Source organism: Canis lupus, chromosome 3 (assembly GCF_048164855.1).
Source record: "Canis lupus baileyi chromosome 3, mCanLup2.hap1, whole genome shotgun sequence".
NCBI lineage: Eukaryota > Metazoa > Chordata > Mammalia > Carnivora > Canidae > Canis > Canis lupus.
The window spans coordinates 13360569-13385678 of NC_132840.1; the positions used below are offsets into that span (position 1 = coordinate 13360569).

General features: G+C 50.5%; 2 protein-coding genes across 10 annotated transcripts in view; one reads left to right on the forward strand and one right to left on the reverse strand.

Annotated features, from left to right (window-relative positions):
* Window positions 1-8176, forward strand: part of ZNRF1 (zinc and ring finger 1) — a 103559-nt gene extending 95383 nt beyond the window's left edge. The window contains exons 3-5 of one of the 3 annotated variants that reach the window (XM_072818416.1): window positions 4148-4253; window positions 5838-5929; window positions 6893-8176. In XM_072818416.1, coding sequence (XP_072674517.1) covers window positions 4148-4253; window positions 5838-5895 — 164 coding nt within the window. In that variant the 3' untranslated portion in view covers window positions 5896-5929; window positions 6893-8176. Of the gene's footprint in view, window positions 1-4147; window positions 4254-5837; window positions 5930-6871 lie in introns of all 3 variants that reach the window. The other 2 variants (XM_072818412.1, XM_072818403.1) reach the window with 2 other exon arrangements.
* LDHD (lactate dehydrogenase D) lies at window positions 1089-15582 on the reverse strand. Of its 7 annotated transcripts, none has more exons than XM_072818383.1 (12): window positions 15424-15577; window positions 14982-15029; window positions 14520-14632; window positions 14140-14281; window positions 13781-13922; window positions 13485-13644; window positions 13029-13228; window positions 12806-12934; window positions 12599-12726; window positions 11993-12083; window positions 11797-11908; window positions 1089-3325 (listed from the first exon to the last, which is right to left on the reverse strand). In XM_072818383.1, exons 1-12 carry the CDS (start codon window positions 15496-15498, stop codon window positions 3166-3168), a joined length of 1500 nt encoding a protein of 499 aa, XP_072674484.1. In that variant the 5' UTR covers window positions 15499-15577; the 3' UTR covers window positions 1089-3165. The 7 variants fall into 7 exon arrangements, with proteins under 7 accessions (XP_072674484.1, XP_072674488.1, XP_072674485.1 ...); XM_072818384.1 differs by lacking the exon at window positions 1089-3325 and adding an exon at window positions 10073-11715 and having other exon boundaries at window positions 12806-12897; window positions 13004-13228; window positions 15424-15575; XM_072818382.1 differs by lacking the exon at window positions 1089-3325 and adding an exon at window positions 10073-11715 and having other exon boundaries at window positions 15424-15573.
* Between the last annotated feature and the right edge of the window lie 9528 nt (window positions 15583-25110).

The following is a 25110-nucleotide window of genomic DNA, read 5'->3' on the forward strand; positions in this document are numbered from 1 at the left end:
TATCAGGCCCAGGGTCCTCAGCTTCAGGCCTAGAGGTCCCCAACAGTGGGCAGCAGCTTCCTGCAGGAATACTATGGAAATCCCATAGAACCAGTGGATAGCCAGGCAGCAGTTTCAGCCATTTCCACCCCGCTGCTAGCTTCCAGGGACATCTGGGGGCTGCTGATTCCAGGGCTAAAGGGATTGGGACAGGAAGTTTTACTCAGCCCACTCAGGCCTGTGGCCAGATCTGTGCACCTCTTGCTTTCCACTCTGGGAAGAACACTGCTCCCTGGGCTCCATGCTGGGTGTAGACCCTGCTGGCGTGCCCACACTGTCAGGTCCCCAGCCCCTAACTCCTCCCTACTCTCGGGACCTCCAGGCGCCATTTTGCAGCCAGGGCTCCAGGCCCCAGTGTAATGTGCTCCCTGCTGTGTGGCCCAGCCCTATGGGGCAGTTCCCAATTTCCTCCTTCCCACATCTGCAGCCCCAGGTCGGGTGGTGAGGCACACCACTGCACCATTTGCGAACGTGTTCCACAAAGTGTCGTGTGCTGGTAATTGATTATTAGTAAGAAAATGCAGCTGACCTTCATGTGCTCAAGCCTAAGTCCTTGATAAGAAGAGGAATTGCCCTGTGTCTCCTACCTCCTATGTCTTCCCCTTTCCTTAGTGACATCCAGTGTGAAAAGAGAGGAGGGTCAAGTCTAATCCTATTGAAAAAGCCAACCTCAAGTCTCTCCATCCCTGGCTCCTATCCCCCTCTCTCCGTCACCTCTACCCTGGCCTGGAGTCAGTGACAGGGAGACTACAGCTGGAGGCACAGGAAACTGTGTGGGACCCAGGGAAGTCTAATCTGCCCCTTGGGCTCACAGCTGGGGTGCCAGTTGGTAGAGGGAAATGCAAGGGACACTGATTTGGAATCTGTACCATTACTGCACCACAAGGATAAGAAATCATCCATAAGTGTGGGGAGGAGTACATGAAAGGGAGCTGGGGCCCAAACCCATTCTCCCAACGAGACGCCTGAGGCAGAGTGCATAGAAATCAGTGCCCAGGACGACTCTGCCTTCTCGAAGCCAGACTGGTTTTCTTCCCATCTTCATTGGAGATTTTTCCTCTAATATTTTATTATGCAAGTGTCAAACACACAGCAAAGCTTGAGGATTGTACAGTGAACACCCAAATACCCACCATGTGGAGTCTCCATTTTACTGTACTCCTCTATCACATGGTTCTGTCCACCAGTCCATCTTAACCTGTTGATGCATTTCAGAGCTAGATGAAAACAGTACATTTCCTTATTGGGGTTTTTAATTATAAATGTAATACATGTACAGATAAATTAAAAAATACATAAAAACAGTTTGCTTTTAGTCTTCTTTCCTCCACCATTAAAGCATCTATCCTCCCAGGAGTTTTTGGCCTTACACAAACAGAGGCACATGTGTATTTCAGTATGGCAGGAATCTGGTGCTTTAGGAAATGGGATCGTACACATTTACTGATCCGCCACTTGTCACACTTGGAGTCTCAAGTGAGAGGTAGACTGATGATGTGCCATCTGCTTTTTCTGTTCTTGTCACCCTTTCAGGTGGGCCTGTGAGTTAGCTTGATGTTAGCCAAAAATGACCGCAGGTTGTTGTGGCCTGGAAGCTGAGAGTGACTTCTCTCACAGCTCATGTGTACAGAGACTTTATACTGAACTGGTCCTATCTTAGGCTTTTTCCTCAGCGTTCCTGCTAGGGAACTTGGGGGCACATTAGCCCTCTAGGCCGTGAAGAATCCTCATTTTCTGGGTCCCAGATGTTTTCCTTCTCACCAGAGTAATCAGGGAACACCCAGAAACAGCAGTGGAGGGGGCACCAAGTGGAGGATTTCAGACCCTGCATCACAAACTGCCAATTTAGGCAAGATGTTTGACTTTTCTGGCTTCTCCTGAAGGCAGATCCTCCTTTGCAAGATAGGAATAGCACATATGCCCTGCCTGGTGCATGAAATTGTGAGGCTCGATTGAACACACACACACACACACACACACACACACACACACAGTCTCAGTACCATTGGCAGTACTCAGGAACAACTGAAATCTGTTAGTAGTGAGGAACTGATCCTGCTTCAAGCTTTCCTTTCTTCACATCCATAACCCCACCATCTCAGAATTTTTCCTGTAGTTTAGGACCTTTTAGTTTTCTACCTTCTTGGATTCCAGTTGAATCTCTATCCCACATCTACCTCTATCATCCACATCTCTCCCCCTCAACCCCAGATCCAGGCTCCAGTGGACTCTTGGAGGTTCCCATCAGCATGTCCCAATGGAGACACCTGGTCGACACTCCCACCCAACTCTGAACTCACTTCTCATACCTGTCCTCCTCTTCCTGGGCCCCCTCTCATAGTGATGAACCCCTGCCACTTGTCCAGCTGCCTTGGTCAGCCCATGCCATTGCTCCCTCCTTGCCCCCTGCGGCTAATGCAAGCCCTGAATCCTTCCCTCCTGCATTGCTGTGTTGACCTGCAGAGTGGGCTCCACATCCCTGAGCTCTGCAGCCCATTCTCCAGTAGTCAACAGAGACTAGCTGTGATCAGAATGCGTCTCCAGGGCCCCTCGGTGAACCAGATGAAGCCCAGGTACCACGACAGAGCACAAATTCATCCTGGGGGACTTGGTCTCACCTCCCACTGTGGCCCCACATCTCAGCACATGCTATGGCAAGCCTCCTGCTGTTCCATTTGAAATGCCCTTCCCTGAGCAGTTCCCACCCTGATAAAGGCATCAGTCATACCCTCATACCTGGGCTTCTATGCATAAGGCTTCCTAGAAATTCCCATGCTGTTCATTTCCATTTTTTTGTCAGTTTCCCCTGTGAGACTAGAACTTCAATCCTGATACCGTGGCTCATCCACTGAGTTGCCAGTGAAAATGTCCTAGAAATTAAATAAAGCGCTGCTGACTCAGCCATGGTGCTCTCCCATTCTGCTCTGGCTTTTCCAGCTGTGGCTGTGCTAAGGGCCTGGGGTGTGCAGTAGCTTCCTTCTATTCCTTTTTTGTGAGGCAGCTTTTTTTTCTTCTTTCTTAAATTGGGTTGTAGTAGCATTTAGGACCTTCACAATGTCATGCTGCTGCCATCTCTGTCTAGTTAACAAACATTTTCAAAAGAAAACCCCTCTCATGATTGTACTTTTATCTAAAGTATAGTACAGGGATGCCTGGGTGGCTCAGCGGTTGAGCACTTGCCTTCGACTCAGGGCATGATCCCGCAGTGCCGGGATTGAGTCCCACGTCGGGCTTCCGGCATGGAGCCTGCTTCTCCCTCTGCCTGTGTCTCTGCCTCTGTGTGTGTCTGTCATGAATAAATAAATAAAATCTTTTTTAAAAAAAATCTGTCAGGAGGGTAGATCTCATCATAAGTGTTCTTACCACCAAAAAAAGGGGGAAAAGAAAACCCCTTTCCCATCACAGAGTCTCTCTCCATCCCTCCTGCCCCAGCCCAGCCCTACTTCTCGTCTGAATTGGCCTATGCTGCACACTTCAGATAATGGAGTCGTCCAGTAGATGACTGTGTGTCTGGCTTCCCTCACTTAGCATGATGTTTTCCAAGGCTGTCCACACTGCAGCCTGCCTTGGTGCTCCCATCCTTTTGCACAGCTGAGTGATACTCTGCTGTATGGGTAGATCACATCGGTTAATCCATTTAGGTGTTGGAGGCACTTGGGTTATTTCCACCTGTTGGCTGTTGTGAATGATGCTGCTATGGACATGCATGCCCGAGCAGTTGCTGGAGCTCCTGCCTCTTCCATTCCCTCTTGCCTCGCATCCCATCGCAGTGCCTTGCCAAACCCCATGCACCTGGTCCATGTGTGTGTTTGGGGGAATGTATTCAGGGAAACAGTTTGCCTCTGCTATGTGCCTGTTCGCTTTCAAGCCCTTTTCACCCTCCATCCCCTGGCCACGTATTTGGTAATTAATCCCATTTTGTCTTCAGATAATTACTGTGTGGTGTGCCTGTCTTGTCTCTGCACTAAGGGCCTTCAGACCAAGGTACACCTTGGGTTCTATTTCGCTTACAGAGCCTTGCCCGCTTCAGGTGACCCATGCAGTCCTGACCTGCTTTGTGTCACCTGTCTGCTGGCAACTGACCCTCTCCTCTGTCCTCCCTTTGCAGATGATGTGCTGACAAAAGACGCAGGGGAGTGTGTGATCTGCCTGGAGGAACTGCTTCAGGGGGACACGATAGCCAGGCTGCCCTGCCTGTGCATTTATCACAAAAGGTACGAAAGGGCCGCCAGGGCCAGCTCAGCCCCATCTGAGATCCCAGAGGGCTCCTTCCCTGAGGTGGGCAAGAGAAAGGCAGACCCTCATCACTAGCCGTCCAGTCCTCTTTGCTTGTGGGATGACCTCTCCTCCTGCCAAGGGCTCAAAGATCAAAGGTGTGAAAATGCCAAGTGCAGGGCAGAGCAGGTGTTTGGATAGTGAGGGCTGACAAGGAGACCTGTGGAGCGCCACAGGTTGGAGGCACTCAGGATCCCACCTGCAAGGTTGATTCTCCATCCATCTCCCTGAGCCTTTTCTTCTTCCATGGGCCCCTCTGCTCCACAGCGTGAGGACCTCATCTGTGCCAGAGGAGCAACATGGAGGGGTGTGCAGGCTGCCCCTGCACCCTTGCCTTCTCCCCAGAGGGCCAGAGGCAGGAATAGCTGATACCTGTGCAGCCACGGCTCTAAAAGCTACTATAATTAGCAGGGCTGAGAGTCGTCCTCAGGCTCCAGTATGAGCCTTGTTCTTGTTTCCAGCTAGAAAGAAGACACCTCCTTACCCAAGATGGGAGGACACTCTGTGCCATCTGCTCTTGGCTTCTTGAGTCCCAGAGCTGCTTCTGACACACAGGCTTTTTCAAAGCCTGACTCACAGGCTACTGGCCATGAGGCAGTTGTGGTGCCTGGCACACAGATGTAGCTGGTGCACGAGAGGCTGGCTCTGGGAGAGAGGGTCTTGGCCTGGGCCCAGCACAGATTGCTCTAGTGCCCCAGGGAGGCACCACTCAGAACAAGAAGATGGAAATCTTTGGCTCTGGGGGAGAATTATGTAAATTATCAAAAATACCCAGATGTTGGCTTACAAATCAGAAAGCTATATTGGGGCAATCTCTGTTCCCTGTCTGGTTCAGATGGTCATTTCTATAAACACTAGAGACTAGGGTTTCACTGTCAGCCTCCTGTCTGGCCCTCCCCAGCAATGTCACTAAGCCAGAGAGGTGGTCCTGCCCTTCTCACCTTCTCCAAGAAAGGCTCCATGCCATCCACCACCCACAACTGACCAAGGCAGGTAGAGCTGGGTGGGGAGGGTGTCTCCTGAGAAGTCCCATCAGGGAGGAAGCCTCAGGGCTGCCCCTTTGATCAAAGAGGGGGCTCTCAAGACCCTAGAGCTTAGAGCAACAGTCAGCCTGCTGGGTCTCAGTTCCTGTCCTCTGTGTGCTTTAAGCCGGAGACACGGTGGGCTTACTGGCCTGCTCCACTGTCCTGCCCTCACCTTCTCCCTGCTAGCTGTTGCCACCCTCTGGGCTCCATGCAGGCAAGACCCTGGTCCCTCTCAAGGCCACAGTTCCTCCCACCCCCCGCAGCATCCAGATCCACCCAATCCTGTACCCACCATGCCAGGCTGATGCCTCAGGCTGAGCCAAGATCAGTCCTGGGGTTCTCCCTTCTTCCTGCTTCAAAAAGTGGGTGTCTGGGGACACAGTTGTTTAGCAAGATTTAGCAAACCTCTACTCAGAAGCCTGACCTGGGAGAGCGCCCCCTAAGGAATGGCCTGGTCAGCCAGTAACATGTCTCCCCTTGCCCACCTCCTTGCCTCAGTTGCATAGATTCGTGGTTTGAAGTGAACAGATCTTGTCCAGAACATCCCGCTGACTGACCCTGCTGGGCTCGCTTGCTGACTCCTCTCAAAGGTGAGCCCATGGTTGGGGGTGCTCCAGGCTCAAGGCCTGGAGTCAGGTCACTCTGGGGCCTGGAAGATAGGGGGCTCAGTTGTCCTTACACACCCCACCAAGAGGGGAGCATCTTATCAGTTAGTGGTTCTGTTGGGGGAGGGGATGTGACTCCCCGGGAAGGATAGGAAATACAAACTCACATGGTTATGAAGGAGAACCTGCTCAGCAGAATTAGATTAGTTGGGAACAGACCAGTATATTCCAGACATCTAAAATGAGTCTCTCCTAAAATGAGGTTCAGAAAGATCCCTTGGAATGTGCCAGGTAGGAGAAGCAGCAGCAGCATGAGCTCTGGGACCAGACACTGGGTTTGCACCCAGCTCTGCCTCGTGGTTGAGGAACAGCTCGAGCAAGTCCTGCCTCTCAGAGTCTCTGCTTCTTTTGGGACAGGGAGATAATCTCACACCCTATACCCATATGGACATTCCACTTATTAAACAAGACAGCTGTGGGATGGTCTGTTGTCCTCTGCAGTGCTCATCAGTGATCATTTCACTGCTGGTTCTTCCCGCCTGCAGGCCACCTGCCTCTCTCTCTCACACATGCACGCGTACACACACACCGCTTCCAGATGAATCACTGCAGCAGGCCAGCGCAACCTTCCACACCAAATATGCACACATGGTCCCCTATGTAACCATGTGGTCTGACTTTCTATCTCTTCCCCAGGGAACCCTGCTTTTTTGCTGACCATCCTGTCCTGTCCCCCATCCTACCTGTCCCTTGTGAGTGCTGGGCTGGCACTTTGTTTTTTTCTGGCAAACAAACAAAAAACCCAGAGAAACTAAAACCCTGACTCCACCTCATTTCACAAAAGTTTTGGGGCCTCTTTTCTTTTCTCTCTCTCTCTCTTTCTCTTGTTTTTGTGTGTTTGTTTTGTTTTCCCTTGTTCTTCATTAGGTTTATTTTATTTATTCCAAGTAAACTCCCAGAACAGCTGATGATGTCAGACAAATCAGGGACATTTGCTCTTTTTACCTTCCCCTCAAAAACTGAGGACACGGGGAGAAGAAAAAGCAAGGGTGAGAGTGAGGCAGAGGGACTAGGCCGGCGCCAGAATGGGAGTCCAAATCCCAGCGTGACGTTTGGCTTCGGGCCCCAGCGCAGAACCACAGACACCCGGCCAGCCTCGGCGGGATGCACGCCGCTGGACTCGGCCACTACAGCGCGACTTACATGTTCCGGTCCACACAGGGACAGCCAGCCCCCGTTCCCAAGAGGAGGCATCGGACACGGGCAGAGCTGAGCTGGGGACGCCAGTGGGAACAGGGCACCCCTTCTGCACTGACTTCCAGAAAATGGTTCTCCCTTTCTCCCTGAGGACACCAAATTGGACGACAGCGAGTTTGAGAGAAGAATCAACTGCTATCCTTCCCCTCACCCCTCATCCCGAGAGGGAAAGGGCATTTACTTTTACACCTTTGAAAGGCGTTGTGGGTCTGTCTAAAGTGTTTACAAAAAAAAAATTATAAAAAAAAAGTCTAGTGTCGACTGGTGTTTTCCCTCGTGATGTTTACAGATTGCTGTCTGCTGCCCAGCTAGAACCCACTCGGTGATGGAGACGAGCAGGGCTACGCATTCTGCTGGCGCATGGTCTCCTCCTGCGCCTGGCGCCCTCCCATCAGCCCTCTATCACCAACTGCTCTGCCTTGGGTGGTTTGGTTTTTGTTTTGGGGTTTTTTGTTTTTGTTTTTGTTTTTTCGGTTATCTTCCCCCCTCCATTTTTTTGGCTTGGTTTTGCACTTTTCTCCCCTGGGACCCTGATAATGTAACTTCATTGCCAAAAAAAAAAAAAAAAAACACCCATCAAGGAGCTTCTCTTCTTTCCCTTTCCCTCTCCTCCTTCCCTCATGGTTCTGGTCGGTTCAGAGGATTTAACAATCACAAGTGTCCTGCAAAAATGCCGGAACATTTTTCTTAGACCCTTGTGGATTTTTTTTCCCCAGAAAAAACTTAAACAGACAAAAGACTTATTAAAGGAATATGTACAGTTATCCTTGTTTTCAGGCAGTCTGTTTGAGAACATTTTAGCCATCGATGTTCACACGTGGCATCAGCCCATGCAAGATAGGTTTCTGTATTTATATATTAAAATACAAAAAAAAAACCTTATAAAATGTTTAAAAAAATGTTCAAAGCTTGGGGGAAAAGCTTTCTTCATTAGTCAAGGTGTTTTGATATGGTATTAAAATGTCTAATAAAAGATGCACTGTGTGACTTTATTTTACTGAGGCATTGTTACACAATCAAGCAATGGAGGCTGAAGACCTGTCCCCCACTACCTCACCTACCTCCTTAGCCTTCCTCCAGGCTGCTATTTGGCACTACAGGAGTGTGAAGTGGTCCTTAGAACAGCCCTGCCTGAGCAGAGGGAACCTGGCAGGTCCCACCCGAGTCCACGAGGGCGACTGACCCTCCAAAGCATCGCGGAGTCAGTCTGCCATCACCTGTGGAGCGGTTGGGACAGAACTCCTCAGGAAAGATCTCCAGGGGCAGAAGACCTTGTGGCTAGTGGCGGCTGCAAGGATGCGGCTTCTTCCAGGTATTGGCCCAGTCCCCGCCCTCCTCCTCAGCTCCCCATCCCACGTCCCGTCCTGCCCTGCCTGTTGCTCAGTCTGCATCTCAGTGCTGACTCATGGGCATGCTTCATTGAGGCCCAGAAGGAGGCCCTGCTTTGGGGCTGAGCCAGCTCAGAGCCCTTGAACTAGAACCAGCCACTCAGGGCTCACAAGAGTTGGCACACCTCGAGCTGGGCGGGAAGCTCAGAGCAGGGGTAGGACGCATGCCCGGCCTCTGTCCCCGTGCCAGACAGGCTCCTGGAGCAGCATTCCAGAGTCTCCTGCAGAGCCTGCAAAGGAAAGCTCCGGAGGGAGATGCCTCCAAGCTTCTCCAATCACACCCCTCCTCGAGCCTCTCATGTGCTGTTGCCTCTGAGGGCTCTAACTCCGCCAGGTCCTGGCTCTGCCATCATCTTCTGTCACATGCTTCCTGAAGCACCTACTCTGTGCAAGGGCAGTGCAGGCCAGTAGACAAATGTGAACTAAGGGCCAGGCTTGCTAGGCATGTTCAGAGAACTGCTAAAGAATTTGTGGGTCTGAGCCTGGGCCTTAGTGTCAGATCCAACTGGCATGGGGACTCCCCGGGGACCATCCGTCCCCATGGCGGCGGCAAGAGCATGAGCTCTAAACTGCGTGTGGGTTCCTCTGGTAGAATGATGTGGGGGAGACAGCTTCATTCTGGATTTCAGATTCAATCGCATGTGAGTGGGGACAAAGCCGCCCAGCTCTGAGGTCACCGGGAGGGTCAGGGAGTCTGCCCGGAAGCCCCTGGCACATGCAGAGCAGGCTTCCTCATAGTTCTGTCATCGCAGAGAGCACTGTTCTATTCACAGCACCTCCTGCTTCTGCCTGGCAACTGTGTCTCCCTGTTCTAAATTTAATTCCTCTAGCAGAGCTGGCCCTGAAGATCTCCTTGCCTGACCCCTGGGCCTACAGGCAGAGGCCTTTATGACCACCTTGGCTTAGGCCCGGTGGCCCTGGCAGCACTCTGGGTGAGCCAAGTGGTCGTGACCTGGGGGCGGTGGGGGGCAGGCTGGAGCCCACGCTGGGTGCTGGGTGCGCTGGGCGCTATTCCAGGCTCCTGGGGCTGGTGCCTATCCCCACCCCCAGCGACTTCCACTCCCACCCAGCACACGGCAGCCCTCTGCTGGCTGCAGCGTCCTCGGAATCCACCCGGGTTGCCGGTTCCTCAGGTGAGGGTGGTCAGGGTTTGTCCAGGCTTCCCAGGTAGGACTGGTCTGTCGTTCATGTGCCATCCAGGCAGCTCTCCCAAGCTCTATCTTTCTGGGAGGGGAGGGAACCGGCAGGAACTGCAAGGTGGCTTCCATCCCCTCCCTCCAGTAAGGACCCAGGACACTTTGGGGGCTTCCTGGGCAGAAGCACCTCACTGAGACCATTCACCTAGCAGCCATTTCACAGTGTTGAGGTTTTTCTAACATTGTTCGGCTTAGGAGATAGATGCTAAATTCTATAGGTAAATGGTGTCAAGAAATGTGTAACTCAATTCCAGATGGTTCCCCAGAAAGTACACACACAAAGCAAATAAGGCAAAAATAGTCACTTGAATCTTCAGGGGCTGGTATTTCAGTGAACAGTGTGCTTGTTCTTTCAGCTCATCAAAGAAGAGTCATCCCCAGTAAGGGAGAACCCTCCATTGCAGACTTCTCCCCTGGGCTCGGGGGCAAGGCAATCCACGTGGAGGAAGGGTGTGAGTGAGCTGTGTGTCCAGATATATGAGGCTAACACTAGATCGGGTAGGGGGGTGGCTTGGGGAGAGCCATGAGGCTTGCCCCCACACCACCGCTTGGCACAGAGACTGCTCTCACACAGCACAGGGGTAGAAATGTACTAAAGGGGCAAACTGGGCTCAGTCCAGTAGTAGCTTCCAAGAACCAAGTTTGGCTGAGGAGTCCCAGAAGGCAGCCTCTGCCCAGGGCCTGGAAGGCTGATGGGGAGAGGCAGGGAGGGGTCCAGGGGGTGGAGGCAGCAAAGGAGCTCAACAGTGGCTTGTAAGGGTGAGGTGAGATGGGAAGGTCCCACCAGCCTCCCTGCTTTGATCAGGCCAAGGCCACGGGGCAAGGGAGACAAGCCCGCATGATAGGCTCCTGGGATGGAGTTTAAATGAGAGTTTCTGGGACCCTGAGCCTCCCCCACCCCAACCTTGGGAAGGTGGAAGGGAGGGAGGTGTCCCTGGGCAGAGCGCTACAGGCCCCGTCGGAGGTTGAGTCCTGAGCAGATCCTATGGCGTCAGGCGCCCTCTCGTGGGCTTCGGAACAACTGACCAGTGTGCAGGACAAGTGGTGGGGCCAGAGATCCTAAGGGTCGGTAGGCCCAGGGGAGGGCAGATTCTGACTTTGAGGGTAAAAAGCTAGTAATATAATCCATCACACCAGGGAGAAGTAGAATACAAGGAGAAAATCTTCACTTCAAACTGGCAACAGCCACTTGAACATGTTCAGAATGCTCTTAGGCCCAGGCCAGGCTCAGTTGGGTAGTCTGTCATGAGGGATGTGGGCTATGGTAAAGGCCTCGGGCACTGGGGTTTTCACCAGCAGATGGGACAGGGACCCTGTCCCTGAAAGCCACTTTCTGTAGCCTAAGCCATACTGGGCCCCTCCCGGGCAGGGGAGGAGGGATGAGAGACAAGGACAAAGGACAGAGAACGTGACGGAGGTGGGGAGGGCAGGCACAGCAGGCCATTCAGTTACTGTCTGCTCACCTCCAGGCTGCTGCAAATGGGGTTCTGGTTTATTTCAGGGGCACAAGGAGACCCTCACCAGGAAAGGCATGTTCCTGTCACCAGGCAGGTGGAGTAGGGCTAAGGGAGCTGAGTCTCTGAGGCCTTGCCTCCCTCCCCCCGCCCCCAGCTCCCCGGCAGCAGGGAGGACCAGACCAAGGGGAAGGCAGGTAAGGAGCCCAGCAGTTCTGAGCCAAGGCAGAACTGTCCTGTGACAAGAAGGAAGGTTCTAGAACAGGAGGTTCCACTGTCTGGAGCTTGTGGGCCAAGTCCTGGGAGCCCCTCACAGCACCTTGCCTGGGTTCATGAGGCCTTGGGGATCCAGCATGGCCTTCAGCTGCCGCATGGTCTCCATGCCCACAGCACCCACCTCCTCCTGGAGTAGCTGCTGCTTGCCCAGCCCAATGCCATGTTCCCCGGTGCACGTGCCATGGAGTGCCAGTGCCCGCCTGGGCGGCAGTGAAGAGATCCTCAGCAGGGTGGTCCTCCCCACCCCCCACCCCACTCCCTGCCAAGGGCCCTGCTCTTACCTGCCCAGCTGTTCTCCAAAGGCCATGACCCTGCGGACCTCCTCGGTGTCCTCTGGGTCCACCAGCAGGATGCAGTGGAAATTGCCGTCGCCCACGTGTCCAACGATGGTTCCTGGGAGCCCAGAGGACAGAGCTGCTGCCCCAGCCCTGCTGTCCTCCACTTCCCCTCCCCTCCCGCGTTTGGGGGTATGCAGACCTGTGAGTCCCGAGGCCTTCAGGTCCTCCTTGGTTTGCACCAGGATCTCCGGCAGCCGGGAGATGGGCACACACACGTCGGTGGAATAGCCCTAGGTGGGAGCAGGTCTGTGAGGCTGTCCCTGCTTGCCCCGTTGCCAGCCGGAGGTAAGAGGTCATTGTGGTCAAGGCTAAGAGCAGCTCAGAGGAGGCCTGGCCTCACCCACAGAAACTAGCTGCTCTGCTCTGGGCCTGTTGCCCCTGGACAACCGGACAAATGGCGGGAGGGTGAGTTCCCAGCCCTGCCCGCAGAGGCCCTCCCAGCTCCCACCTTGCAGGGACCCCTGCGGCCCCCTAGCTGCCCAGAGCCCAGTCAGCCTGACCCCTCCCACCTCATCATCTCCCTCGGGCCACCTCCGCGTTCACAGCCCCTAGGAGCGTGCCCAGGCCCCGCTCAGGGCCGGCGCCCCTCCTGAGGGTTCCGCAGACAACCACCTTCCCGCTTAGTGCCTGGGAAGAGCTGGGCAGGGCAGTGCTGCCCGGTGGGTCTCCGCCTGCTGCTCCAGACAGCGGGGGGGGGGGGGGGGGGGGGGGGCTGGGGGGCCACCTCCGGCTCAGCCCGACTCACCTTGCAGCCGGGCCGCAGGGCCAGGGCCGCGTACCAGGCGCTGTGCCGTGCGGCCCACAGGCGGCGGCGCTCCTCAGCCTCCTTGGCCCAGGAGAAGAGGGAGGCTCCGTTGTGCCCGGCAATCTCCTCTGCAGGGGAGCAGGGTTTGTGGACACGGGGCCTCACTCGGCCAGCCTGCGCCCCCCACCCCATGGCACCCCAGCACACCTGCCCGCTGTATCTGCTCGGCCAGCGCCTGCTCGGAACCGTGGAACTCGAGGAAGAGGGTGGGCGCCACGGGGCAGTTCAGCTGGCTGTGCCTGTTGCAGGCATCCATCATGACCTCATCCAGAAACTCTGGGGCCAAGGAGAAGGCCGGGGAGGGGAGGCCCAGACTTCAAAGGCTGCCTCTTCCGGGGGGCCTACCTAGACTGCCCAGCCCCCAGCTCACCGATGCGGGCCACGGGCACTGCAGCTTGAAGGATGTGAACGGTGGTGTCTACAGCTGCCTGGACACTGGGAAACGCACAGGTGGCGGCCACCGTGGCCTCAGGGACAGGGTGCAGGCGCAGGGTGGCAGCTGTGATGAGTCCTAGTGTCCCCTCAGAACCCACAAAGAGCCCCGTGAGGTTGTAGCCAGCAGCGCTCTTCCTGGACCCCGGGGACACAGAAGGTAGGTAAGTGCCCAGCCATGAGACGATGGGTTTCTGGCCATAAGCCTGAGCTGGAAGCCCAGCATGGTCCCCCAGGCCCCCGCCAGGCGGGGACTTGGCCGGCCTGACATCGAGGCAGGTGTTTCCTTGCATAGCCCAAACTGGCCTGGTGCGGGAAGAACCCCAAACCTCAATGTCTCAGCCCCCTCAGAAGCCTGAGGAGGCCTCAGTTCCTGGGGGTCGAGGGTGCTCACCGGAAGTGACGGCCTAGGCCTGCGGTGTGAAGCAGCCGGCCGCCAGGCAGCACCACCTCCAGATTCAGCACGTTGTCACGCATTGTGCCATAGCGCACAGCATTGGTGCCCGAGGCCCCGGTGGCCACCATGCCACAGAGAGAGGCATCTGCGCCTGGGTCTGGAGGGCAGAGTGCAGGCAGAAGGCAGCCTGGGGCAAGTGCCCAGAGATACAGGGGTCCCCTCAAGCCCCCAAAACAGCCCTGCCACCTGGGAGCCCTCAGGGCCCCAGAGAAGGGCCTGAAGTTCTAGCCTACCCACAGGAAACCAGAGGCCACTGTCCCGCAGGTAGGTGTTGAGAGCTTTGCGGGTGACGCCTGGCTCCACCACCACAGAGAAATCTTCTGGATTCAGCTTCAGGATTCGGTCCATATGGGTCAGGTTGATGCAGACACCACCCTGACAGGAAAGGCGCCAAGTTGCTGATTGACCTCCGTCTTTCCAGGGCCAGGCCACATTCCATAGGACCCCATCTAGGGACTGACCTGGTGGCCACTCTGGAGCCCCCAGGCGGCAGGTAAGGCAGGGTGGAGGCAGCCACAAATGTGACACATGGGAGGGGGCCAGAGCCCAGGCAGGACAGTGGGGGGATGCGGGGGAGGGGGGCGCTGCATACCTGCACTGCACAGACGCCACCTTCAAGCCCCGTGCCAGTGCCAAATGGGATGATGGGCAATCCTTGGCTGTAGCACAGGGCTGCCAGCCGGCTGACCTGTTCCACATTCTGGGGCCACACCACAACGTCTGGAGGTTGGCACCTAGAACCAGACCCTCAGCAATTTCTGGGAGCATGGCACCCTCTAGTCCTGCTCTTGTCTAAGGAGCCCCAAGATATCACAGGGCCTGAGGCTACACGACGGGGGAGGGATGGATGTGCAGGAGAGGTAGAGAATGCCAGAGCCCCCCTAAGACAGATGGGTGGGGGAGAAGACAGTCCAGGACTCTTACTCCCAGCAGCCCAGCCCCCCTGGCTCTGATGGGGGAGGGCCCCCACACCTGTGCATGGACTCATCGTGTCCGTGCTGCTCTCGGTGGGCGGCAGCCGTGGACACGTGAGAGCTCCCCACAACTGCCTTCAGAGCCTCCACAAAGCCTTTGCTGAGCTCACCCTGCAAAGGAAAAACACACTGCCAATCACTCGGAGGCACCTGTGGCAGGTCCCGGAGTGGGGCAGGGAATGCAGGCACCTCTGTCCTCCCTGCCCCCCACTGACAGCACCGGAGGGCCAGCGCAGCCAGGCCTCGCCACTGGGCCCACTGGAAGCAAACCCACTCTACAAGAATGCCCCTTTCCAAACAGAGCCATCGAAGTCAGTGTTTCACTTGGGAAAACACACCACGTGGGTAAAAATAGGAACCAGATTCACTCTACAAAAAAGGAACATCCCAGGGTTCCATAACATAGTGGATGTTAAGTCCACAGTCAAGCCCTGCCTTAGTGGCTTGAAAGGTTACTTATCTCTGCATTTCCTCCAACACTGTCCCAGGGACACCAGGGAACACTGAGCTAGAGATAAAGGAAGGACGGGAAGGAAAAGCTCTGTTGCCAGTCAACTGAGGTGCACCCCATCCCCACCATCCTTACCTCCCGGGCATTGTTTCAAAATGTGTCTGTACATTTGGGATCCCCAAAGAGGGCGCCCTGGAGCCCACAAGCTTTTGATTTTACACCCCCCAGCGCCATTTGTAGGCAGCGGGGTGGGTGGGGGGCCTAGGCCGCCCATCTCACTCAACAACACCCTCCCCTCCTCCTTCCCCTCCCACCCCCCCCCCCCCCCCCCCGCTTGGCATGGAGTGAGCCCCGTGATCCTCTGCTCAAGGTCACAGGGCACTGGTACAGCAAAAGCCTGCTGGAAACTTGGCATCTGACCCCCCACCCTCCAGTGGGCCCCCCCACCTACCTGCGCCCCCCTGGAGCAGTAGCCCCTCCGGGGGAACAGCCCCAAAGTTGCAGCAGCCCGGAGCAGACTGGCCATCTCTCGGCAACAGCCAGAAGGCCACTGAGGCAGGTGGCCAAGTGGCCGCACCAGAGAATTGAATGGGAGGAGGGTGGGGAGGGCGGGATTGCTTAAGGTCGCACGGCCTTAAGGTGGCCCCACCAGACCTTGCGGAGTCAAGCAGGGCAGCAGGCACGCGTCAGTACTTCTGCAGGAGAGGTGAGGCTCACCGCACACACAGGGAAACAGCATAGCAGCCTCTCGCTGCTTAACGCCCCGTGCTCTGTGGTGGCTTCCCTTGGTCTTTCAAAAGAAGGCAGGCTCCACGCCATGGCCTTAAAGGTCCTGCTGGTTCCTGCTGTCCTCTCCACCTACCCCACGTCTTTCCAGTCTCCTCTTTATCCTCTAAGTTCCCATTTCCCTTGGGTTCCTGTATCCCCTGAGCTCCAGGTCAGTTTAGGGCCTTGGCGCACACCCTTCCTCTCTCTTATCCTGCAAGTGTCAGCTTGTCTCACAGAAGAGACTGAGAGCAGGACTCTGAGGTGGACCGTGCATGGAGGGCAGCCCCGGTGGCGCAGCAGTTTAGCGCCGCCTGCAGCCCAGGGCGTGATCCTGGAGACCCTGGATCGAGTCGCACGCACGTCAGGCTCTCTGTATGATGCCTGCTTCTCCCTCTGCCTGTGTCTCTGCCTCTCTCTCTCTGTCTCTATGAATAAATAAATAAAATCTAAAAAAAAAAAGGAAAGTGCATGGAGGCAACTTCGGGATGGGATGGAATAGGGTGGTGAGGCAAGCCAGGAAACTCCCTGGAAGAGGAGAGCTAAGGATGTGCAGTAGTTCACCAGCTCTGTGAAGAAGACGACAGCGGTCCCTTCATCTCCACCCTCCGGTTGGGTGGATTTCAGATCCATCCTGCAGTGATGTGGCTGCCGCTCTTGAAACTCTTCCAAGCTCCGTTTTCCCTCCACAGCAAATTTGGAGAAGCATGTTGCTAACATTACTAAGATAAAGCTATTCCCAGCTTTGTTTTTCTTCTCAATTGAATCACGAATACAAACTCCTACTTGGGTCCTTCTCCCCAACCACATTTGAATGAATTCACATTTCCATTCTCAGCGTGATGCTTAACTGGCTTGTCTCAAAAAAAAAAAAAAAAAAAAGTCTCTTTCACAGTTGGTTAGTTCAAATCAACATCCAGTGAAAGTCCACACAATGCATTTGGTTAACATGTCTCATAAATCTCTTTTCATCTCTAGCAGTTTCCCTCCCCCCACCTCACTTTTTTCTATGCTATTTGTTAAAGAAACTGGGTCACTTGTTCTGCAGAATTTTCCACATTCTGTATTTGGATGATTGCATCCATGTGGTATTGTTTAATATCTTCCTGTGGTCTCTGTATTTCATGTAATTTGTTAGATCAAGATGTGGCGCTGTCCAGTACAACTTTCTGTACTAATGGAAGTGTTCTGTATCTATGCTTCCATTAGCCACATGTAGCTAATGGTACTGGAGGTATCTATGTTTGGAAGAGAGATGCCAGGGAGCATTTGTGGCAAACCCTAAAAGAAGAACCACAATGTAAATCCCTAAGGTTGGGGAGCAGGGTCGTGACATTTGTAACAGAGACTCTATACCATTCAGATAAGTGCCCCTGGCCCACTACTAGGTCCTGATTACAATGGTGAGTGTGCCCAAAAAGACCCACTCACTAAGGCTGATTGGGCTACTGCCATCGCTGAGTGTTCACCCTACTGCATCATTGAATCCCCCACATAGTACCATTCCTCAGGGAGACCAGCCAGCCACTTGGTCACAAGTCAATTACATTAGACCTCTTCCACTCTGAAAGGGAAGAAGTTTGAAATCAACAAAACACATATTATGTGTATGGATTTGCCTCTCCTGCCTCCATGGCCTCAGCCAGCCCTACTGTCTAAAGGCTCACAGAGTATTTGATCCACTAACATAGTATACCACATAACATCACCTCAGGCCGAACAACCCACTTTTTTTTTTGAGGGGGGGGGTCAGGTCAGCGGCTACTGACCTTATAGAGCAATGGTCTTTGTAAGGTACAACTAAGGCACCAACTTGGAGATGCATCTACTCAACTGTAGTGCCAGAAGAGGAAGATGTTTTTATATAACTAACAGATAAGATAAAAGGTGAGTATCAAAATTTCTTTCAACCGTTTTTGTTTTTGTTTTAAGATTTTATTTATTAATTCATGAGAGAGAGAGAGAAAGAGAGAGAGAGAGAGAGAGAGAGGTAGAGGGAGAAGCAGGCTCCCTGCAGGGAGCCTTATGTGGGACTTGATGATCCCAGAACTCCCCGGATCATACCCTGAGCCAAAGGCAGACATTCAACTGCTGAGCCACCCAGGCATCCCTCAACTTTTTATTTTGAAATAATTTTAGACTTTGAGACAAATTGCAAAAATAGTCCAGGGAATCCTATATAGTCTTAACTTGTTTTTCACTAGTGTTTACATTATATATAACCACACGTATAGTTGTCAAAACTAGTAAAACATTCATCAATAGAGAATTGGTACATTACTGAACTACAAATTTGATTTCACCAGCTCTTCCACTAATGTCCTCTTGTTTGGGTGGACGGGGGTGTTGTTTGGTCCAGGATCTAATCCATCATCTCATACTACATTTAGTTGTCTTGATCTTTTGTTTCCTACAATCTGTAACAATTCCTTAGTCTTCCCTTGTCTTTCTGACCTTGACATTTTGAGAAGTACTGGTCAGTTACTTTACTGAATGTTCTTCAATTTGGATTGAAGATATTTGATATTTCTTTTTTTGATATTTTATATTTGATATTTGATTCTGCTATTTCTTATGAGTAGACTGAGGTCATGCGTTTTTGGCAAGAATACCACAGAAGCAATGCACCCTTCTCAATATAATATTATATTGGCAGTTTAAGACGTCAATATGTCTTATTAGTAGTGATGTTAACTTTGATCACTTGGCTTGTGGAGGCCGAGAAAATTAAGGCCATTCCACTTTGAGTTCAGCGTTATCACAAGTGCAGCCATCCCAGGCCCCTGTGAATAAGGGCTGAACTTTACCTTACTTCAGTTACAGGAAGAAAACAGCTTGCAGCTTAACATCCTAGAAAGCCCCTATTCGAATAAGAACAGAGCTCAACGCCCTTGAAAGCCCCATATCAAAATGTAAACAGAACTTGAGAAATTCCTCCATCCCTTCTGAAGATCCCCTAGACCAGCCTTTAAAAACTAAGCTGAAACCCACCTCCGGGTCCAAGTCCCTGCTCCGCTGTGTCGGGTACACTTGGACCCAAGCTCGAGCTTGTAAATAAACCCTCGTGTGTTTGCATCGGTGTTGGCTCCTTGGTGGTTTCTCGGATTCGCAATCTTGGGTACAACAGGTTTAGGTCATGTCTGCGGGGTTTCTGCACAGTGAAGTTACTATTTTTCTCTTCTTTAAATTAATAAATATATTGGAGTAGATATTGAAGACTGTGCAAATATCCTGTTTCACCTCACTTTCATCTGCTATTAGCATCTAATGGTGGATCTTGCCTGCAATAGTTGTTATTGTGGTATTGTGTGTTCTAATGGTGATTTTCTACTTCTCTTATTCCTTCTATATTATTTAGTTAGAATTATTCTCTAGGGAAGACCCATCCCTTCTGCCTTATTTATTTATTTACTTAGTCAATTATTTATATATTACCAATATGGATTCATGAATATTTATTTTATTCTTTAGGTTATAATCTAATACCATCATTATTTTTTTGCTCCGTCAGTTCTGGCTCCGGCCACCGAGGCCTCTGTCTATGGGTTTCTCTGCCCTTTAGACTAGTCCTCACCTTTTTTTGAGCACTGTTTTACTTTCTAGTAAAACATCTAGCTCATCTTGTCTTTCCCCTGCTCAGACCAGTAACCAACCAAGTTTCCAAAGCTTCTTTTAGTGGAGAATAGTATTTAGAACTCGAGATTTGTGTGTTAAATGTGCTCCTAAACTCAACAATAAGAAAAGAAAAAATGTGATTAAAAATGGGCAAAAGATCTGAACAGATACTTCACCAAAGAAGACATACAGATGGAACATAAAAAGCACATGAAAAGATCCTCTACATCACCTGTCATCATAGAGTTACAAGTTAAAAGAAGATGCCACTATGCACCTATTAGAATGACCAAAAATAAATAAATAAATAACGACAACAACAAACCTGACATCAAATGCTGACAAGGACACAGAGTTACAGGAATTCTCATTCACTGCTGGTGGGAATGCAAAATGGTACAGTCACTTTGGAAGACAGTTTGACAGTTTCTTACAAAGCTAAACATAGTCTTACCATATGATCCAGCAATCATGTTCCTAAGTTCTTACCCAACTGAGTTGAAACGTATGTCCCTACAGAAGTCTGCACATGAATGTTTATAGCAGTTTTATTCATAGTCTCCAAAAACTAGAAACAACCAAGATGTCCATCCAAAGGTGAATGGTAAGCCAACCATAACCCATTAATACAAGGAAATACTTGTCAGCTACAAAAAATCACAAAAAGACACAGAGGAATCTTAAATGCATAGAGCCAAGTAAAAGAAATCAATCTGAAAAAGCCACATGCTGTATGATTCCAACCATGTGACATTCTGGAAAAGATAAAACTAGGGAGGCAGTAAAAAGACCAGTGGTTGCCAGGGATTTGAGCTGTGGGGGATGAATACATGAACTACAAGAGATTTTTAGGGTGGTAAACTATTCTGTATGATACTGTAATGGTGGATGCATGACATTATACAATGTTCAAAACCTACAGAACTCTATAACACCAAAATGAACCTTACTGCAAACAAATTTTTTTAAAAATCATTTAGGGGGTTGGAAGATCCCAGGAAAGAATGCAGGCTGTGACAAGAGAATCCAACTGTATCTTTCTAAATGTATGAAGCAACCTCACTGAAGAGGGTGGGGAAAGAAGTGCTGACCCAAGTAAATTTGGGAATGGGGCATGTAAGACTAAAGGCAAAAGGAACTGCCCATATGTACTATGCTCTAGCCAGTACCACAGGGGCATGAATTAACCATTCAGATATAACCATACATATATATGGGATTGATCAAATCAATTAATAAACAGGGAGAAAAGACAAGTTCCTCATGCAGAAGAATTCCAAATAAGTTCTGTAGATACTCTACCCTAAAGATAGGGAGCATAACTTCCCACTCCAAAAATGGGGGCTGTTCATAGTGACTTCCTTCCAAAGACTGCAGTATGAGAAGGGGAAAGAAAAAGAGTCACTTTGCAGTGGAGAGATCTGACAAACACACTTTGGCCAAGGTCAGCATCAACAGCCAAAGATCACGTTGGTAACATGTACCTGTGCTGGGTTCAAGAGTATCCTCCCACAATTCCTTCCCAAGAACTCAGAATTTGACCTTATTTGGAAATTGGGTCATTGAGGCTGTAATTAGTTAAGATGGGGTGATTCTGGAGTAGGTTTGGCCCTTATCCAATATGACTGATGTTCTTGTAAGGAAAAGAGAAGAGGCATAGGGTTAAGAGCTGAGAATGTCATGGGACAGTGGAGGGAGGGATTGACAGTGCTACAACAGGAACCAGGGAAGCTAGGGAAACTGGTGGAAGCTAGAGAGAAGCAAGGAAGGATTTTTCCATAGGTTTCAGATGTGCCATGGCCTTGCCAACACCTTGATTTCAGACTTCCAGTTTCCAGAACCATGAAAGAACAAATTCATGTTGTCTTAAGCCAGTTAGCAGTACTTTGTTATGACAGCCCTAGGAAAATGATACAGTACCCTTGACGTGATATGATGAAAATGGTCCTTTACCTCTGAGCTCTTCCTCCTCAGAACTCTTAACTCCTGCCTAATGAGGAGAAAAAAACACCAAACAAATGCCAATAGAGGAACATCCTATGAAATGGCTGACTAAAACTCCTCAAAACTCTCAAAGTCATCAAAAACGAGAAAAATCAGAGAAACAGTCACAGCCAAGAAGGGCCTATCCCTTAGTCCATCAGAGCTCCTGAATCCATTAACAACAACATGTATTTCTCATAGCTCTGGAGGCCAGGAAGTCCGAGCTTTAGTCTTTCTATTTGTAAACAGAGGTATTTGGACAAATAGACACCTTGATCCATTCTGTTTCTGGATCTACTCATGAAAAATGAGAATCTTTGGGCAGCCCCGGTGGTGCAGTGGTTTGGTGCCACCTGAGGCCCAGGGCCTGATCCTGGAGACCCGGGATCGAGTCCCACGTCGGGCTCCCTGCGTGGAGCCTGCTTCTCCCTCTTTCTCTCTCTCGCTCGCTCTGTGTCTCTCATGAGTAAATAAAATAAAATCTTTAAAAAAAAAAAAGAATCTGGGATCCCTGGGTGGCGCAGCGGTTTAGCGCCTGCCTTTGGCCCAAGGCGCGATCCTGGAGACCCGGGATCGAATCCCACGTCCGGCTCCCGGTGCATGGAGCCTGCTTCTCCCTCTGCCTGTGTCTCTGCCTCTCTCTCTCTCTCTCTCTCTCTCTCTGTGACTATCATAAATAAATAAAAAAAAAATTAAAAAAAAAAAGAATCTTCGATTCAGCTGCCTGATTTTGTAATAATACTTGGCCCAAAAGTACTCATACCCATGTCTTTTTAAAGTTTTTTAAAGATTTTATTTATTTCAGAGATTGAGAGTAAGGGAGAGAAAGAGATCATGAGCAGGAAGGAGGGGCAGAGGGAGAAGTAGACTCCCTGCTGAGCAGGGAACCTGATGCAGGACTCAATCCCAAGACTCAAGGATCATGACTGGAACTAAGGGCAGATGCTTAACAGAGTGAGCCACGGAGGCACCCCTACCCATGTCTTTCTGACCGATATGAAATTATCTCTAAAACAATAATGCATCCAATACTAACACATTCAGAATTACAATGAGTTTTTGCAGACCCAGGATCTGGCCAGGAGGAGAAACAGGCTGAAGGGGCAGTTCTCTCTTCTGGCATGGGTGCCACATGTTCCCCTCAGGTGCACAGCATTAAAGTTGGGTGGTGCTGGTAGCTACCCACTCAGGTAAGATGCAGGCTGCATAGGCAGTACCTGGTACCCTCAGGTGACTAGGACTACTAAATTGTATGGTCCTGGTCATGGTTGCATTTTAAGCATCATAAATTCCTGCTCCTGTCATCCTTTCATTACTCATCTATCCCAAGCATACTCCTGGAAAGACAGAGATAAATGAAACAGTCCTCATATACCTGAGGGATCCTTGGATGAACCCTTTCTAAGCCATTGGCCATGTGAGAATCCTTCACTCATCAGGGAGAAAGATAACTTGTGAGCTGCTCAGTAAGATAACTGGATTTTGCAAGGTTCAAGCTGTTCTGCTGATGTTTAATTTATGTTTAAAATGAAGGAACAAGGGCGCCTGGGTGGCCCAGTTGGTTCAGCATCTGCCTTTGGCTCAGATCTTGATCCCAAGGTCCTGGGATCGAGTCTTGCAACTCATTGGGCTCCCTGCTCAGTGGGGAGTCTGCTTCTCCCTTGCCTGTGATCTCTCTCTCATAAATAAATAAAATATTTTTTAAAATAATAAAATGAAGGAACAAAAGCATGAGGTATTCACTTTGCTCGGATTTGGGAGAATTTTTTGCAAGCTTCCTACTTTGTAATTTTGCCGTGAGAAAAATAGATTAAAGGCCATTTCTCAGAGCCCCCAGATGAGGAAGGAAAAGCTGTGGTCAGGTATCTTTCCTTTTCATCATCTCAGGTATGAAAGAGGGAGGCAGGCTGACTTGCTGGGAGGAATGGAAACCAGATGGAGTGGTGTTGTCAAACACTGGTAATAACCAAGGGCATCTGCCAGTAGGGGGGCCTGATTTATAGTTTTGGAATTATGATTATGGAGGTAATTACCTGATTGTGGAGTCTTTTTAAAATTAATTTATTGAACAGAGAGAGCACAAGCAGGGGGAACAGGAGAGGGAGAAGCAGGCTCCCCAAGGAGCAGGAGACCAGTGCAGGGCTCATCTGAACCCTGGGACCATGACCCTAGCCGACTGGGTCACTCAGGCTTCCCTGATTGCGAGTTTTGTCTCAAACCTCACCTGCTCAGTAAAGCCTTCTCTAGCCACTCTGTTCCAAAACATATCCCACGACAACACTCCTGATATGTCCTCCTTGGTGGTGAATGTCACCTGACACGCTGCATATTTTACCTTTTGTTTATTACCAGTCCCTCAACTGGAATGTAAGCTCACAGGGGAGGGAGCTTTGTGCGCTGCTGCTCACAGCTCTGCCTTGACTGGTGCTTGATAAACCTTGATTGCAGGAATGCTGAATCAAGGGGTAGAAAATAAAGACACTGGGTGGAAAAACCTGAACCTGTCACTCAATACTTTAGAAAAAGAATGATTTTAAGACCTGGCAAGGAATAGGAAATCACTATTAATATTTGGTCAAAAATTCTTTGTAAACATTGACCACCTCAGGTTCAGAGTCCAGATGAAGGAAAAGAAAGTACATAATTAGGGGCACCCGGGTGGCTAGGTTGGTTAAGTGTCTGCCTTAGGCTCAGGTCATGATCCCAGGGCCCGGGAATCCCCTGGCATAGAGCTCCCTGCTCAGCAAGGAGTCTGCCCCTTTGCACCTTTCCCTGAACTTGTGCTCTTTCTCTCTCTCTCTCTCTCTCTCTCAAAAATAAATAAATAAATAAATAAATAAATAAATAAATAAATAAATAAATAAATAAAATCTTTAAAAAAAAAAAGAAAGTTGATAATTAAAATTTAACATGATTAGGAAAATCCAAATGTGGAAATTCTTCAGAATAAACAACACTGTTTTCAACATATAAATGGCAAAAAAAAAAGAAATGATATGGAAGAGGAACCTACATAATAAAAGACATAGATCACAGGATGTGGACTCATTTGGATCTTGAGTTATAGAAATTTGAAGAAATATACTATGTTTGGGGCACCTGGGTGGCTCAGTTCATTAAGCATCTGCCTTTGGCTCAGGTCATGATCCTGGGGTCCTAGGATCATGCCTCGCATGGGGCTCCCTGCTCAGGGGCAGTCTGCTTCTCCCCTCTCTCTCTCTCTACCTTCTGCTCCCCATGCTTGTGTTCTCTCTCTCAAATAAACAAATAAAATCTTTAAATATATATATGTGTATATATATATACACATATGATGTTTATGGAAAGAATTTGGAAATATGAACACCAACTGGAATGTAAGCTCACAAGGGGAGGGAGTTTTGTCAAATATTGGATATTTGACTGCTACCAAGGAAACAATGTTAATTTTTTTAGGTGTCATAATGGCACACAAAGATTATGCTATAAATGTAGTCTGTAGACTCCTGGGGTTCCCAAGATACAGGAAATCCAAGAGGTCAAGATTATTTTGATAAATAATATTTAGACATTACCTTCCTATTTCATTGAACTGACACTTGCATTGATGGTGCAGATGCAGTTTGGAGGAGAGGGGGGACCTCCTGGTACCACAGCAGGATTCCAAATAGTGGCACCCAGCTGATGTAGTCGTCATTGCATTCTGTACTCTCACACAATTATAGAGAAGAAATGTTCATTTCACTTCAGAATAGCCTTGATGGAGCAGTTAAAATTATTAATTGTATTAAGTCTT

Bases quoted from the DNA above. Each gene is read 5' to 3' on its own strand.
- LDHD (XM_072818382.1), bottom strand. From the start codon at position 15,498: ATGGCCAGTCTGCTCCGGGCTGCTGCAACTTTGGGGCTGTTCCCCCGG. The intron at 13,645-13,780 runs GTAGGCTAGAAC...TCTGCCCTCCAG, and splicing joins TGGCCTCTGGTTTCCTGTGG to ACCCAGGCGCAGATGCCTCT. The intron at 12,727-12,805 runs GTGTGCTGGGGT...GCTCCCCTGCAG, and splicing joins CGAGCAGATACAGCGGGCAG to AGGAGATTGCCGGGCACAAC.